Consider the following 16970-nt stretch of genomic DNA (forward strand, 5'->3'; position numbering starts at 1 on the left):
TTATCATCCAGCTTCTGACTGTCTCTTCTACTCCTCATAATCCCCCTCCCTTGAAAAAGAGAGAGTGGAAATCTTTGTGAGAAATATTTGGTATTCTTAGCTCATTATCATGACAGATATCTTTGAAATAAGTTACTAAACAATTTTACGACCATCTGATTAACCATGGTTCAGGCTAAGAAGGATCTACGGTCACTGAATAAGCTAACAACACAAAGTACTTTGCTTCTACATTACATTTTCTAACACTTGGCTCGGTCTCATTTTGTGCCTTAGACACTTCTGTTTTCCTTGGCACAGCATTTCACTATGTAGCTCATCCTGAGGAAGTTTTCCTGACATTCAGCCTAAATTCTCTCCCAGTTTCTTCCTGTCAGATGATTGCCTCTTAACTAGATGATGTAAGCAGCATACACACTTCCCACACAAAGAAACAAAAGTTTTGCTCATCGTGTACAAATGGATAAGATAAATTCCCTCTTTTCAGGAACTCATGCAGAAAAATGCAAAAAAGGACCATTTGAAAAGGGCTGTATCAGATCCTCATCTTATTGCTTTTATACAACAGATTCTGAAAATCCCTAAGGAAAAGTATGAGGATAAAAATACAAATAGTGAAGCAGGCAAATTATACATTTATTATCCATACATATGCTTAGGTATTCCCAGTGTTTTGAACAATTATTCAACCTGTCGATGTTTACATAAATCATATTCAATCTAGAATGATAGACACTGAATCTAGAATGACAAATATATATATATATATATAAGCATCTTGGCCTGTTTATAATGCATCTCTGAGTAAAAAATTAGAAAGCTGTTTTTAGCTTTTAAACACCTATCCACATTAAAGTATTAATATACTTCTGCTGTTGTGATTAGTTTGGTTTAACAGAACATTGAAAGTGCTTGTAAAAGATGCCCCAACTACTGACAAAAAAATTAAGAAAATAGATATGACTGCTAATAGCATGCATGAATCATTGTAAATCCACAGCCATTTGTCATGATTGTGGTTTAAACACAAGTGTTATTAACTACCTAAACTTCATAATTAATAAACCTATACCCAGCAAACAGATTTAAAAAATACAGCATCACAGAATCACAGAATGGCTGAGGTTGGAAGGCACCTCTGGGTCCAGCTGGTCCCACCCCTGCTCAAGCAGGGACACCCAAAGCAGGCTGCCCAGGACCACGTCCAGGCAGCTTTGGAAGATCTCCAAGGAGGATACTCCACAGCCTCTTTAGACAACCTGTTTCCACAGTCCATCACCCTCATGGTAAGATGTGCTTCATAATGTTTAGTCAAAATCTCCTGTGTTCCAGTTTGTGCCCATTTCCTGATGAGAGCCTGGCTCCATCCCCTTTGCACCCTCCCTTCAGGTATTTATAGACATTGATGAGATCCCCCTGAGCCTCCTCTTCTCCGAGCTGAGCAGTCCCAGCTCTCTCAGCCACTCCACAAAACAAGAGGTGCTCCAGTCCCTTCATCAGCTTGGTGACCCTCCACTGGACTCCCTCCAGTATGCCCAGGTCTCTCTTGTACTGGGTCGGGCCAGAACAGGACACAGGACTCCAAGTGCAGCCTCAACCAGTGTTGAGTGGGGAAAACAAGATGACACTCCTAGGTGCTAACACTAGCAATTTTAAAGATTATTTTGAAAATGGACCTTGCAAATTACAGCAGATAGTCCAATTATGTTATCACATTATATTAAGATGCTACTTAGAAGAAAGACCATGTTCCTGGAAGTGTTGGGCCCATTAACAGCTGCTGCCATTTTTAGGACACTGTACTAGACTAATCTTTACTGAAATTTTCTTCTACCAACTGGGTTGCAAATGTAACTTTTGTGATAGTCATTATCATAACAAGTATTATTCTTGGCTTGTCATTTTGGAAATGGGTTCCTTGGAAACAAACCTCTCACTGTAGGCTCACGAAATTCATTTCATAGTATCAGGTCTTCTGTACTGGAAATCTCACCAGGATCTCGTAGAAAGTTGCCACTATTATTGCTTAAAATACAAAATGAATGAGCCCGAATATAATTTTGTAAATGCTTGCTAGTCCACAGATACCCAGAGCTCAGATGTTAAAAGAGGTTTATGCCTTTAGAGAATATCTTTATCAGTGGATAAGTGGTGGCTATTGGGACCAAACAACTAAGTACGTACAAGCTTATTAGAAGTCATTTAATACCTGCCGGCTTAGTGAGGCTGAGAACTGACACAGGTGGGGTTGTGCTGTTGGTGCAGCTGGCCCTGCAGTCACTATTTGACCAATCTGTGCTACACTCCTGTATGAAAATGAATTTCATTCTCACAGACACTGTGGGTCCCCATGGATAAATGGGTCAATGCCAGTAACTGCAAGAGTGGGGTTAATAGCTACTAACCTCTACTATCTAGTATCATTAGGCATTAATCACATAGTGTTATATAGTGCAGCTGCTATGAAATAAAACACTGAAAAGGGCAGTCTGATGGTTAAATGCTCTGCTTCTGTGCTGTGCCTGGTTCTTGACAGGCATAAGAGCCATGGCAGTATCCAAGAGGCTACTATTCATTATCTCACCAACACCTCTGAACCCCTAACGTCATTGTTTAAAAAAAAAAGGGCAAAAAATAATTAAAAAAAAAAAAAAAGCTGAGGATACTAGCTATTCTAAGAGCTCAATGTAATTGGAAGTTGTATTTTGTTTTAACAAGTATTCATGAATGAAAATGTCCAGGCACAAAGCCAAAGTCAGCCAAGCTGTTTGTAATGGTCCTATGCCCAGGAAATGTTAACTCGGAGCTTGTAAGCATGCATCCTTTCGGGAAACAAAAGCACCTGTATGAACATTGAAGGCATTTTCAGAAGAAAAGTAGGTTACCCATAGATTTGAACAATTCTGAGGTAAATGAACTTTTATAGGTGCTGGATCCATGGAAAATCTTTCACTATGTCCATGCTATCGACAGCATTGCCTCACTCCCCATAAACTGCACTCTTGTACCCCAGCAGGAATTTCAAGAGTAAATTAGAAATGTGCAATGTATCTGCTCAGGCTAATTCCTTCCATCCAACTATGTTTTTCCTTTAAAATAGGTATAATGATAAACAAACTATTAGGAAAATAAAATAGATAAGATTAGAGACAGATTTAAATTGACTTCATAGTGTGAAATACAATGTTACAGTGCACACATAAAACTTTACTAATATTTGACACAATAAAATGGTGAGGTTATTTAAGCCTCATCTGCTTAAGAACTGTAATTTGGAAGGTTCTGGTAGTGCTACACAAATAACCTCTTCCCTTGACCACCACTAGGTGTATTGTGGTAGGACTTCAACAAACACTGTATGAAGAGCTGGATTGCAGGCATTTATGGTGGCCATGCTAATTTAAGCAGGATTTGCTGATGTTGCATTTCTTACTCCTGCTCTCTTTGACTCTTTGCCCTCTGTTGTGATGCTGAAAGAGTTTGTGGTGATGGGGCTGAAAAATAACCAGTAAAAAGTTTCATTTGTGTTTTGCTTTCTGCCAGGTCACTTTCCTAGAGTGCATGCATAAACTGGCATAGCTACTGAAAAAATAAACAAAACTGTTAATCACTTGCAGTCTGAGATCAAAGTAAAAACACTTGCTCAGGGAGAGGCATCTAAAAGTTCGTCAAAATAACAATTTGAACTTCTGCAGGCACTTGAAAAGAGAGAAAAAACAAAACAAACAAACAAAAAAAAAACAGTTTAAGTGTTCTGCAAATCGTATGACAACATCCCCATGAGAAGATATTACATGAAACATCTCTATCTGTGATATAGCTGTGGGCCCATGCAGATTATGCAACTTCCCCAAGGTAGAATATCGAGCTGCTTTGACTAGAAGAAAACTTAATTAATTTGCATTCTTCTGAAAAGGTGTTTTTTGTTTTGTTTTGTTTTGTTTTTAAATAAAGGTACCTTTGTTTGTACATACCCTTAGGTACATAAAGCGCTTGTGTCATTTTCCATTTTTGATCACATCTACCAGGACACTGAATAAGACAAGAAATATAAGGCTTAATACTATTCAAGAGATCAGAATCAATGACGAAAAAAATCTAGAATAAATTGTTCATAAGAATGAAGTACCTTTTTTCACACTACTGGAAGAAGTGGAGGTAAGTTCAGAGACCATTAAAAAAATTAAGTGGCAGATGCATGTTCTGACATTGTTACAGGGCAGTAAAGTGTACAACAAATACCCTCTGCTATGAGCAAATCCATTTCCTTCCTTTGCACAGTCATACATTAAATGCATAACTTAATTGCTGGAAGGTTGGACGGTCCAGCAAAGCTCTGCTTGCTTTGAAATCCTCATTTAGAAGTGCAAACACTTTTTTTCTTTTCTCTGTCAACAGTCATCTGAGAAGACACTGGTTAGTGACCATGCTGAAAGCCAGAGTGTCTGCAGGCTGAACTCACAACTACAAAGACTTTAGTAGTAACTGCATTACTACAGAGACTAAAATGTCAGTACAATAAACTCATTCCAGCCACACTTTTCAGTGAATGCCTCTCAAAACATTTTGAGAAGTTACTGTCCTGTAATGCAAGATCACATTCACTGAAATGCAGGGAACACGAGTACATGAAATCGAGAATAAATTGGGTTTATAAAATGAGAAGTAGCAAGCAGTTTTCCAACTAACCCCTCATTTTGCACTTTGACTGAAAGGAAGATTTCATCTGTCTGTCTCTTAATGGTACTTTTCAAAACTGGGACCGGCAAGCAATGCCTCTCTCCTAAATGAAAATTGCTGCAACGTACATCAGAAATTTTCATAAATTTGGTTATGAGCCATTGTTTTACTTTTTGGTTTTCAATAATCACTTCCTATTCTTATCTGTACTCACTGCTGGTTAGTCAATTAAGAACTGAAAAAAAAAAAAGTGACTACGGCACCATGGCAGCCTACCAAGACATTATAAAAATTGTGACACTGCTTACAGCAAGCTCTTAAATCTTTTAAGAGAATGCTTCAGGTTCCAAAGATTAAACATTTCTTTCATGTTATAATAAGCAGAAACCATCCTGGCACCTTCCTGGCCAGATATACATATGGAGGCAAATACAAATACAAGCATCCCAAATATAGAAAGAAGGAGATATTTTAACAGGTAGATGAACCAACTGTGTTGATCTACACTGCAGTACTCCTGCAACAAACATCATGCTTTAAATGTGAATGGATTTTTCTCATTTTCATTTTCTGCAGAAAACTGAAGAGAAAATAATGACAGGATACTAATTAACAAAGCCTTCTTACTACGTCTTTGGATACAGTTTATGAGATGTTAAAGGTGCATGAATGTTAAGAAATTCTGTAAACAACGTCAAGAGCCAGCGAAGCCCCTTATCATCTCCACTCCCCCCCTTCCCTTCCTATTGGACAAACATCCCAGGCCCTTGGCCTCATCAAGACAGAGAAGTGCTGCTCACTGTTGGATGCCAGCTCACCAGTCAGCACTGAACAGCAGAGATCAATGTGATGGAGCTACTCTTTGCCACCTCTGAGAAAAAATGTTTGCTACAAGAAAATAACAATATCATGCTTCAAACTCAATGACAACTACCTTGGAACACAGCAAAGACCATCTTAAAAAAATTGCCAGATTGCTTTCTTCATCAGCTGGTGGCTCCATGAGGCAACAGAGTTATCAAGGACTGAGCTGATTCTTGACTATGTACATTTATATTGACAGGAAACAATCCACATTTTCAAAAGGCAAAGAAAATAGAAAAGAGAAAGCTGCTAAGACATCCTCATGGTTTTGGCTGAGATAGTTAATTTTCTTCATATAGGCTCATACCACACTGTGTTATGGATTTTTGAGGAAAGTAACATTGATAACACAGAGATGTAGTTGTTGCAGAGCAGCGCTCACACAGAGCCAAGGCCTGTTCATTTCCTGGTGCTGCCCTGCCAGCGAGGTACCTGGGCGTGCACAGGGAGCTGGGAGGGGACACAGCCAGAAGCTGACCCAGACTGGCCAAAGGGATGTCCCACAGAAAGTACTGTCATGCTCAGCAGTAACAGCTGGGGCTGTAGGGGGGAGGAGGGAGGGATGTTTGGAGTGATATGTTTGTCTTTCCAAGGAACCAGTGCATGTGAAGAGCCTTGCTTTCCTGGAGGTGGCTGAACACCTGACTGCCAATGGGAAGCAGTGGATGATTTCCTTGGTTTGCTGTACTTTTGTGTGCAGCTTGTGTGCAGCTTTCACTTTACCTAGTGAACTGTCTGCATCTCAACCCATGTGTTCTCGCACTTTTACTTTTCGGGTTCTCTCCCCAGCCCACCTGGGGAGAGCGAGAGGCTGTGTGGGACTGAGCTGCCTGCCAGGGCTAAACCACAGCAATCCAGCACAAAATCTGGACAGTATGTTTTCTTCTGGTTTCATCTTAACAATAAAACTCTGAGCTAATTCCATATTCCAGAAGTACTTTCTGCAAACTTAAACAAAACTGAGACTTGTATTTTCAATACAGATGTCTACAGGTGGGCACTTGTTAAAGGTGGGACTAGTTACAACCAGTTTCTAGTGAGGTCAGTTTGATCTTTTAAATATTAACATCATCAAAAGTCACAGGATGATTTCATGCTTTCTTCATTTCCACAGAAATAGTGGAATAAATAATTTTGAAGAATGAAAATTAGAGAAACTTAGATATTATTTGAGATTATTATTATTTAGAAACTTATGGAAGCTGACACTGTAATCTGGAAGAGCCAACTAATGCTCAGCATGAAGAGAACCCGTAATATTATCTCCGAATTGTCTGCCCTAATATGTGTCTTTTACTTGGGGGAAAATACCCATGTGTACATACAGATGTTATGTTAAACTACATTAATGCTAACTGAAAAGGAGCAGTTTACTTCGATTACTCAATATTGTACTCCTTTTTAAAGATTGAGCACAGATTTTAAGAAACATTCACTGCACACATCAATTTTTTATACTTGAGTGATGCGGAGAAAGACAGCAAATGGGATTCCTTCTAGCCTGAAACACAGCAAGAGGGAAAGCAGCACTGTGAATTCTGACCTGACAAGCAAACCAGAGGATCACATTGCAAAGCTGCCCTCCGGAAAGCCTGCAGGAGAAACACAAGCCTAGCACCACTTGATTTCATTTATCGGTTACAGTGGTCAAAGATAACATATGTAGGCAAGTGAAGATATGGTTAAAAAATTATCTTTTTGATAGTAATTATACCAAGGTAATTACTATCTTCTTGACAGTAATTCTGGCTCAGAAAGTCATTTTCCTTGCATGCACTGAAGTGAGGGGAAGTAACTGATAGAGAGTCAGGGTCGAAGGAATTATTTTTCCAGCTGGATCACTTCTCCAACTATGTTCACTACACAGTCAGACAAACACTTGTACCAACACAATGGAGAAGACTGGAGATTTTATTAAATGGTCCAAGAAAGACTCTACAAATATGCAATTATTATCAATACAAAAACATTCTATAAAAGGGTCACACCAATTACCTCCCTTTTTTTCTTATTACATTGACAATGGTTGGGACACAGAGCTGACTCAGATTTGGGGTTGAAACCTTGTTCTGAGAAACATTCAGGAGTTATGTTTCTGTAGCAGTTATTACAACTGGTCCACAGTGAAAACACAGCAGAAAACGACACATTGCTGCTGTCCATATCCTTTCTTTTCAGTAAAAATTCCCAAGGCTAAGGCAAAAATCTGAACGATGTAGTATTATATACTTTAAAATGTAGAATTCTTATGGTGTTCTTATGGTAATGACGCATCAGATTTTTCTCCAGAAGAGGCAAATGAAAACCACAAATAAAAAGTTAGTCTCCAAACTAAAATAAATGGAAGAAATTAGCACATTCCACAAAAATTGAAGATTCACCTAAATTAACTACGTAAAAGATAAAAACTCACATCCCAAAGAGAAACATATAATTAATACCAGTAAATTACTTTTCAGTTCCTTTTAAAGCACTTGCTTAGAGTTTATCTGAAATGTGCCCAGTTCTCTCCACAGACTTCAAAATGCAAGTTGAGATTGGAAAAATATAGCTGTCTACATTGTATAAGCAACCATAAGTTAAACGAATTTCACTTGTATAGACAAAACTTGCTGGATCTTCCCTAACCTGCTTGCAGAAACTTTTCAGATGAATGTGGTTCTTTCTTGCTTTATACTTGCACTGATTTATGGATTACTTGATACCTCTGTGAGATATGATCTCTTCTCTCACCAGGGTAATGATTCCAAAATTTCACTGTGTCAAAGTATGGATTTGTGTTTACTACAGCAGAGCCTTCAGCCTGCCTGCCAGTCAGGAAGATCACTTGATTGCTGTCGTTCGGTTTTCTTCTAATGGTTTGGGTTCTGAGACCAGTTCCAGGAGAACAAAAAGGAAGCAGGAAGGTGGTGAGGCTGAAGACAATCTAAGCAGTCTAGCACTAGGAAGTATCTATGGTTTGTCCAAAGACTTCCAGGAACCAGTTACAGAAAAAAAAAAAAAAAAAAAGAAAAAAAAAAAAAAAAAAAGAGAGAAAGAGAGAGAGAGAGAGAGATGAAGCAGAAACTACTACCAGTCTTTACACTCTGAGGCTCACCTGTACTCAAATGTTCTAGATTTGGTTTTCTTCTATCCAAGCAACTACCCTTTTAAGCTCTTAGAGGTAGATCCATCCTCCAGATCCCAACTTCCTTTGCCTTGACAGCAAAAGAGGACTAGGACATCTGCGGCTGATGCACTGCCTGCATCTTGCTCTGCATACCCTTTCTGTCCACTTTCAGCCATGAAAAAATGCGACGACGCCTGTAGGGAGAGCAAGATTTGGCAGTGATACCTCTACCCTGAATCAAGAATAAAAGCCTCAGTGATGTATTCAGTAATGTGAGAATGAAGGATGAAAAGTTTTTTCTTTTGTTTTCTTTAACGTTTCAGTAATGTTTACAGTATTTTCACATCTCAGATCACGAAGCAGACCACAAGAGTCTCTGATAAAAGGCAGTGGGGGAACTGGGTAGTAAACATGGAAACATTGACAGAAATGCTTAGTCATGTGTGAAGTGTTCATTCTGGATAGTTCTAAGGAAGTAAGACTGACAACAGTTTAAGCAGGAAAATGAAACAACAAAATCTAGCTTCAATGGCTGAAGCATTAACTTGCTGCTGAGGGCTACAGGTCTGATGTGCCAATACTTTTACAGGGTGCTGAGGTATGCCCTTGCAATTAATGATTCCCATGCCTCCAAATAACATCAGTCTAATTTATATGAACTATTGCTAAGTTCATAAAGACAGCTACATTATCTCTTCTGTTCTACTGGAGCAGAGTGACCAACACCATATCATATGGAGAAAAGTATTTAAAACAGACCCCATATGAAACAAAATACCACATGTATATTCTGTGGTCTCAGGGTGCTAATATCACAGAATCACTGAATGATATGAGTTGGAAAGGACCTTTAATGATCCCTAGTTCCAACCCCCCTTCCACAGACAGGGACATATGATTTTATAATTTCTCCCCTTTATAAACTTCATAATAAGTATGGAGGGAAGTCTGTGGCTCACTTCATATTATATGGGAAAAGGTTAATTCTGTTCAACAGCATACTGTGTCCTTAGTTATCTGATTATATGTACGAGCCAGGGGTGGCTCGTTTTAATAGTTCATTTATTTTTCTTCAAGTGCAGCTTTTGAAATTGAATGTTTTCATGCCTTTCTTAGAAGTAGATAGCATCAGACCCCTTGTGTGAGGGCAAACACATCCAGTTAACACACACACACACACAAAAACCCGAGATACTCTCTGAAGCATGAAGGTTATGAGATACAAAGGAACAGATGTTAGAACCAACCATTCATTAAGCATAGCTATCCCCTTGTGAATTTTGTACTATCCCCTGAAGTATTTAATATTGGAAAAAGTTTGAAGTAACCATACATATCTCACTTGATTCATAATGCCAGAGAGAAGAGACATACCGTTCATCAGTTCAGAGCTACCCATAAAAACTGGGTAAATAGCAAGGAATGTAACAGTTAAGAGAGGCCTATTTCAGTTCAAGATTCAATAGTCTTTCAGAAATAATTAGGGAGCCACATTCAAGGTAACTTAACCCTCAACATATTTAATACTTCAAATTAATAGTGAATCTCAAGAAAGACAAAGTTAAGTAGCATGAACCAGTCCATCTACTGGGTCAAAACAGCATTAATCCTATGAAAGGAAAAGGCATTAGTATTTTATATTACTCTCAGTACATTTCTGTTTGTTGTAAATTTTACTAACAGTATCAAATGAATAGGAAACATAAATAATGCATGAATCTCTAAAAAATGCTTATCATTTATTTAAACAGAAACTGTAAATTCAACAAAAGCCAAAGGAAATTATTTGAAGTAAATTCCATTGATAAAGATCCAAATATTCACACAAAATTAAATTAAGGCAAATCTTTATTGTTCCCTAAGAATCATTAGGAAATAGGAGTAATTATTTTACATTCCCTGGTGGCTTGCCGCTGAAGTCATTGGAAAGGCAGCAGGGATGAATCCGACTTTTATCTGACTTTTTATCCTATTGGTATGCTATTTGTAAAACCTAAGAGTGAGAATACACCATTTGCCAACAGCATCATTAACAACAGCATGAAATGACATATGTTAATGCTGTATATTATAAAAAGTTTCTTATGAGTTATTATTTCCCCTAATTGTGTTTTAAGAGGAATTACTTGGTGCATACCTCTGTTTTTCTGTTTTCAGTTTTTTAAAGACTGATAGTCAATTTTTCTTCATATGCAAATAAAAGATGAGGACAAAAATTTGCTCATAATAATCACCATTTTATTACTGCTGCCAATAATAATCAGTGCAAAGCTTTAGGCAACAGAATATTTATTTATGTAAGACACAGTTATATTTAATCTTACACTTCAATGTTTTTTTCCTGTATAATATTATTCATGTTATCTTGTTTCATTAAGCTTCTTCCAAATAAAACAAAACCAAGTTCCTTTTGGTTCCTTATGTAAGAAGGACAGAAGATTTACTAAGCACTTCTTAGACTATTTTCTATACCATTAGAAATAATTGTATATTCAATGGAAAACACTCCAACAATATCACAGAATCACAGAATAGTCTAGGTTGGAAGAGACCTCCAAGATCACTGAGTCCAACCTCTGACCTAATGCTAACAAGTCCTCCACTAAACCATATCCCTAAGCTCTACAATATATCTCTCTCTGCATTCACTAAAACACAGCAATAAGTTTTTCTCTGAAGAATTTAACAGGCAGTTACCAGAGCTATTCAGATAAGAAATAAATTAATAATATGAATCTGTACTTTCCACATTTGAATCTGATTCATGCACCCATATACATGTTTGCCAGAACCATAAATTAATAATATATAAAATTCAAGGTTGGGAAACAAAATCATTAGCTATTAAATAAAACTATTGTCTGTCACTCCATATTCCCATATAGGCAGTATTCACTGATACAAAACTGTCTTTTATTATCACACACTTCAAGGATTAAAAGGAGGTTTTAAATTGCATGATGAAGTGTAGCCATAAACAGTCATAATCCTGTGACTGTAGCTGTTTTGTTCCAAGTCACTTTTACAAAATATCAAAAAGAACTAACAATATTCCGTATTTATATTTACTTCTGCAAGTATTTTTATGCAAAAGTAAAGGAAATCAATTTCTTAACGTCCTGCATGCCTTGTCTCAAGCTTTCCAGTCAGCTGACACCTTTCTCTAAAATCATGACTAATCTGCAGCCTGACTGGCACGAAGTGCTTCCAGCAGAGGAAATCAAAGTCTACGCATAATGCTCCAGAATTCCTTGGAAAAAAAAAAAAAAAAAAAAAAAGTTTTTAAGATTTCACAGTGAAATCACAAAACTGTGAAGCAGAAAACTCTTATTGCAAGCTATCTGCTCAGCATCTAGCATGGCACGCTGATCCTAACAGGGACGTCTGGATTCTTCAGTGGCCTGCACAGAACTGCAGTAAGAGATCTGGAGAATCATAAAGGGTCCCCTTTCTGGATTGCTTTTTTTTTTTTTAAAAAAGCTTTCAAGCCCTTGCAACAAAGATGTATACCATGAAATACAAAGAAATACATTAATTAAAGTAAGAAAAGCTACAAATTACTGGGTTTCAGTTTCTTTTCCAATATGGGCAGAGTGCCAGAAGACCCTGTCTTTTGTCTCTAAAGACATCCTCCTTCCCACCTTTTACTTTTCTGCATCTAGGTTATCACAGAAGGGCAGATCCAGACCCCATTTTTAAGTCAGTACACTGCACCTCAGCAGGACCTCTGATAAGAAGGACAGTTTGAAGTCAGGACAGCAGCAATGCTTTGGGTACTTTTTCTGAGTATTTAGAACTTGGTGATCTCAGGCTAGAACAATAAATAGTGCAGTCCAGGCATAGTACACATAATGGAAAACATCTCTATCATGTAAATGCCATCATAGTGTGGCTCTCTGGGCATAAACAGAGGAAAAAAAGAAAAAATAAGCAAACTCCTTTTCACTTAAGAAATTTGCGTCTATAGAAGGGATTGAGCACAGGGACTATGTAGAGATCTAGACAGAATAATTTTGTACTATTTATTTTCTCAAGACTCAGGTTCTCATTTTTGCATTTGGTCCTACATGGCCAACTATTTAAGGGAGCTTAACCTGAAGAAAAATTAAATACATTCCAGCAACTGGCAGACCAAACATTTTAAAACAACAAATGCTGAATTTGCTGAATTTTCTTATGCAAATATCACTGCCATGATAACTGTACCTTCATGATGCTCTCAGCACACACATTCAGTTTGAAAAGAATGACATTTTCAAACTCAGTGAAAAGCTGTATGTGAATGATTTCCCAAGTGCAGAGTCTCCACACATGAACACTATTTGCCACTTTATTTGCAATGATCCGATGACTATATTCTACTAAACTTATAGCAATTTGTAAAATATTCTTCCATAAGACTGAAATCTCATCTGAGTCTCTGACCCTGCAAGGGGATCCATCAACTCAGCTCTTCAATATATGCATACCCACTGTCACAGCAAAATAAAACAGTATCTATTTACACTCTGGAAGGAAGGGATGTCATCCAGAGGGACCTGAACAGGCTGGAGAGGTGGGCCTGTGAAAATTTCATGAGGTTCAACAAAACCAAGTGCAAGGTCCTGCATCTGAGCTGGAACAATCCCAATAACAAATATTCTCTGAGTGGAGAATGGATTGAGAGCAGCCTTGAGGAGAAGGAAATGGGGGTTTTGGTTGATGAGAAGCTCAACAAGAGCTTGCAATGTGTGCTTGCAGCCCCAAAAGCCAGCTGTGTCCTGGGCTTCATCAAAAGCAACGTGGCCAGCAGGGCAAAGAAGGGGATTGTCTCCATCTGAGAAGGGCTCTTGTGAGACCCCACTTGGAGCCCTGCATTCGGCTCTGGGGCCCCCAGCACAAGAAGGGCATGGAAGTATTAGAATGAATCCAGAGGAGGGCCATGAAGATGATCAAGGCGCTGGAGCACATCTCCTCTGAAAACAGGCTGAGGGAATTGGGGTTGTTCAGCCTGGGGAAGAGAAGGCTCCAGGGAGACCTTACAGCAGCCTGCCAGTTCTACATGGTCCTACAGGAAAGTTGGGGAGAGACTCTTTGTCAGGGATTGTAGGGATCAGACAAGGGGTAATGGCTTTAAACTAAAAGGGGGTAGATTTAGATTGGATATTAGGAATAAATTAATCAGTCAGAGGGTGTTGAGGCACTGGAATAGGTTGTCCAGGGAAGTTGTGGATGCCCCATCCCTGGGGTTGGAACTAGATGATCTTTAATGTCCCTTTCAACCCAAGCCATTCTATGATTCTTTTTTTGTTTGTTTGTTTTGTTTTTCACTTTAGGAAATTAATGTTTACTCCCCTTTTTACTCTAATGGCCTTGCTATGAGATATGAAGTAAAACATTACACAAAAAGATCAAATTATGAACAACAGAGAAGCCAGAAACTTCTAGAAGTGCCAGAGGAATTAATCATCTGGGGGGGGGGGGCGGGGGGGGGGTGGTGTAAAAAAAAAAAGAATGAAATCAAGGGAAATTATGCACACGTATGAGGAAAGACTAACCAGTTTAAAAAATAAAATCTTCACATCTTCATTGCTTTTCCTTTTTCTAATAGTTAGCTCAAAATAATCTTTAACATAAGCTAGAAAGCTATTAATCTAAAACATTGTTTAACTAACTAACTAATGTGTGTTCTGGTAAACATGTTTTAAGATGGTACATTCTGAACACTCACCTTTCCACACTCCCTCCCTGTACCATATACTGAATATGAATAAAAAATAGTTTTGGCATCAACCAAAAATTTTTTCCACTTTATCGGTTTAGGTGATAGTAACTATGCAATTCTACTACATAAATATTTATGATTTTGCCACTTTAAAATATTTATGTAAACAGAAATAGCGGGAGACCTATTCTATGGTTTTATGCTCCTAGGAATAAGAGAGCCTTATGTAACCTTCTTGTTGGGTTAATAAATTTCCCCCTAATATGAGTCAGAAAACTTTTTCCTCACCTCCCTAAGTACTCATAAGAGGATGAAAAACAAGGATAAACAATCATTCAATGGATTTGAGTTGGTTAATCTTTCACAATATTAAAAAACCTGATAAGGTTAATCCTTACAAATCTTCTTTATTCATGACTGACTTCCATGGAAGTAAAAATGTATTTGCATTGTTTATGTGGAACTTTTTAAAAATACTTCTAAGAGAATACACTTCAAACTTCTTTAACAAAGCTACATGTGAAGAGGAATGTAAATGAAAGCATAATGCAGATTCATCTGTATGGAAACAAAGGGAATACAAATAATACAACAAAGGAAAAATCTGACAGCTTTGATCTATAAATTATTGTGCGTGAGTTTCTCAGAGGTGATGGATTTAGCCTCCTTCTCTTATCATATTGTAATTACTATTATACATTCACTGGACAGTAGTCAAAAAAGCATTTCATTAAACAAAAATAGCGATCTTTTCAATTTTAAGGTATTTGTTTAGTGTTTATTCCCTTGCTAACAAGGGAAGATGTGGAAAAGGAAAGGTAAAGAAGCATTAAAAACCTATTGCGGGAAAAAAAAAAGTGAAAAAATAATTTTTAGATTGGTGCAGAGTATTTGGCTGAACAATCCATTAAAAATTGCTGAAGTCTGTGTTAGCACATTTCTGCCTTTACACAACTTCAAATGATTCTTACGAAATACTTCACACTAACTGCCCAAATAAAATAAAAATCAAAAGCGCTTCAGGAGGAGTGGAAGAAGTACTGTTTTACATATAAAGAGGGCCGATGAAAAAGATTTTTGCCAGCAAACTTACCAATCGTCTCCTTTCCTCTTCAACAGCAATCAGGAGCCGAGCAAACTCTTTCAGTGACTGAGCTGAAAAAAAGTCAAGAAAAAATGTCCAGGTCAACATTACACTTCAAGACCAGGTAAGTCCACTAACTGGACTGATGCTGTAGTGACAGTATTTCCTGCAATCTGTAGTCATTAAATGAAGCACAGACTGAAGCGAGCAGCAGGTGAACAACAGGGAGAGGAGAGGGAGAGGGAGAGGAGAAAGAATCTAAGTCGTAAGAGTTGCATATTTAAAAAACACAGTTTTAAAAGGTACATGGCAAACTGATTATCATGAAACGTGCCAGGATCAGTCTCAAAACAAAGATTCACACATTCAGCCACAACATTTACTTTTGCAGTCTCTTTCTGCTGCTTGAGTGCTAAGAAAAATCTCGAGTTTCTCCAATTATAGTGCGGCAACAAAAAATTACAAAGAACAATTAAAAATATTCAGGCAAAATATTGAAAGTAAAGATTTTAGACAAGTGCTGCTACAATTGTAAGAGAAGCTTTCTTCAAAATTGCCTTCAAGTATGAGTCAAAGGGGTATTCTGGAAATCAAGAGAAACATAATGAAAGCATCAACCCATACAAATAGGCAAGAAAATAGAAAATGCTTCAAAAATTGTTAAGCCTTCATTCAAATGAAACAAGTGGTGCAAATCTCTCTACAAAACTCCTATCTGGCTATTTATATTACTTTTTCAAGGGCATATGGGTTATTCAGAATTCAGCATCACTGTTCCACAGACAAAAAAGCCAGAGAAGAATCACAGGTGAAAAGCAAAATAGCTCTCTTGACCTTCTCCTGACGCATCAAGCAGTAAGTAATTGCTGCCAACGACAGGATGCTGCATTTGACGTTTGACATCTCTGATCTCAGAATACACATTCATAACCCCTACAACTTCCCAAAACAAACTCAAGATGATCTAAACCACTTTCTAAATTGGAGGGATGTGTGTTTAAAAATAGTAACATAATTTGTAGAATTTCCTGAAAGAACAGGCTTGAAAGGAAGAAGAAAAAGTCTTCACAGCTAACTAGCACACACTGGTGAAGGTATGCTAACAGAGCTCTTGTCCTCTTTACTACTGCACTGGGTTTACTTGGCAAAGTTTTAGTAGCTGAAGGGCTACAGGAGTGGCATTTGTGAGTGACCGTGAAGGAGCAGCGGAGACAAAGCATCAGGGACTTACTGCAGCCCCCATTCCCCTGCGCCACAGGGGCGGAGGAGGTAGAAGAGGGTGGGTGGATGGAGTTTTAGTTTGTTTTCAGTTCTCACTGCCCTCCTAGTCTGCTAGCAGTAGACAGTAAATAATATTGATATCCCTATGCTGAGTGTGTTTTGCTAGTGATGGTAACTGGGAAGTGATCTCCTTGTCTTTATCTCAACCCTTGAGCCTTTTTTATCGAATTTTCTCACCTTGTTCCATTGAGCAGGGGGAGTGAGAGAGTGATAGAGCTTATCTGTCTATTAATGTGAAACCACCACAA

At 38.0% G+C, this 16970-nt stretch overlaps 1 protein-coding gene across 2 annotated transcripts in view; it reads right to left on the minus strand.

Moving 5' to 3' along the window:
* The window catches only part of ARHGAP42 (Rho GTPase activating protein 42), a 175929-nt gene that overhangs the window by 98692 nt on the left and 60267 nt on the right, over nucleotides 1-16970 (minus strand). For both annotated transcript variants that reach the window (XM_035328301.1, XM_035328292.1), the window contains exon 3: nucleotides 15451-15512. In XM_035328301.1, the coding sequence (XP_035184192.1) occupies nucleotides 15451-15512 (62 nt within the window). The remainder of the gene's footprint in view (nucleotides 1-15450; nucleotides 15513-16970) is intronic.

Source organism: Oxyura jamaicensis, chromosome 1 (genome assembly GCF_011077185.1).
Source record: "Oxyura jamaicensis isolate SHBP4307 breed ruddy duck chromosome 1, BPBGC_Ojam_1.0, whole genome shotgun sequence".
In the NCBI taxonomy this organism is placed as follows: domain Eukaryota; kingdom Metazoa; phylum Chordata; class Aves; order Anseriformes; family Anatidae; genus Oxyura; species Oxyura jamaicensis.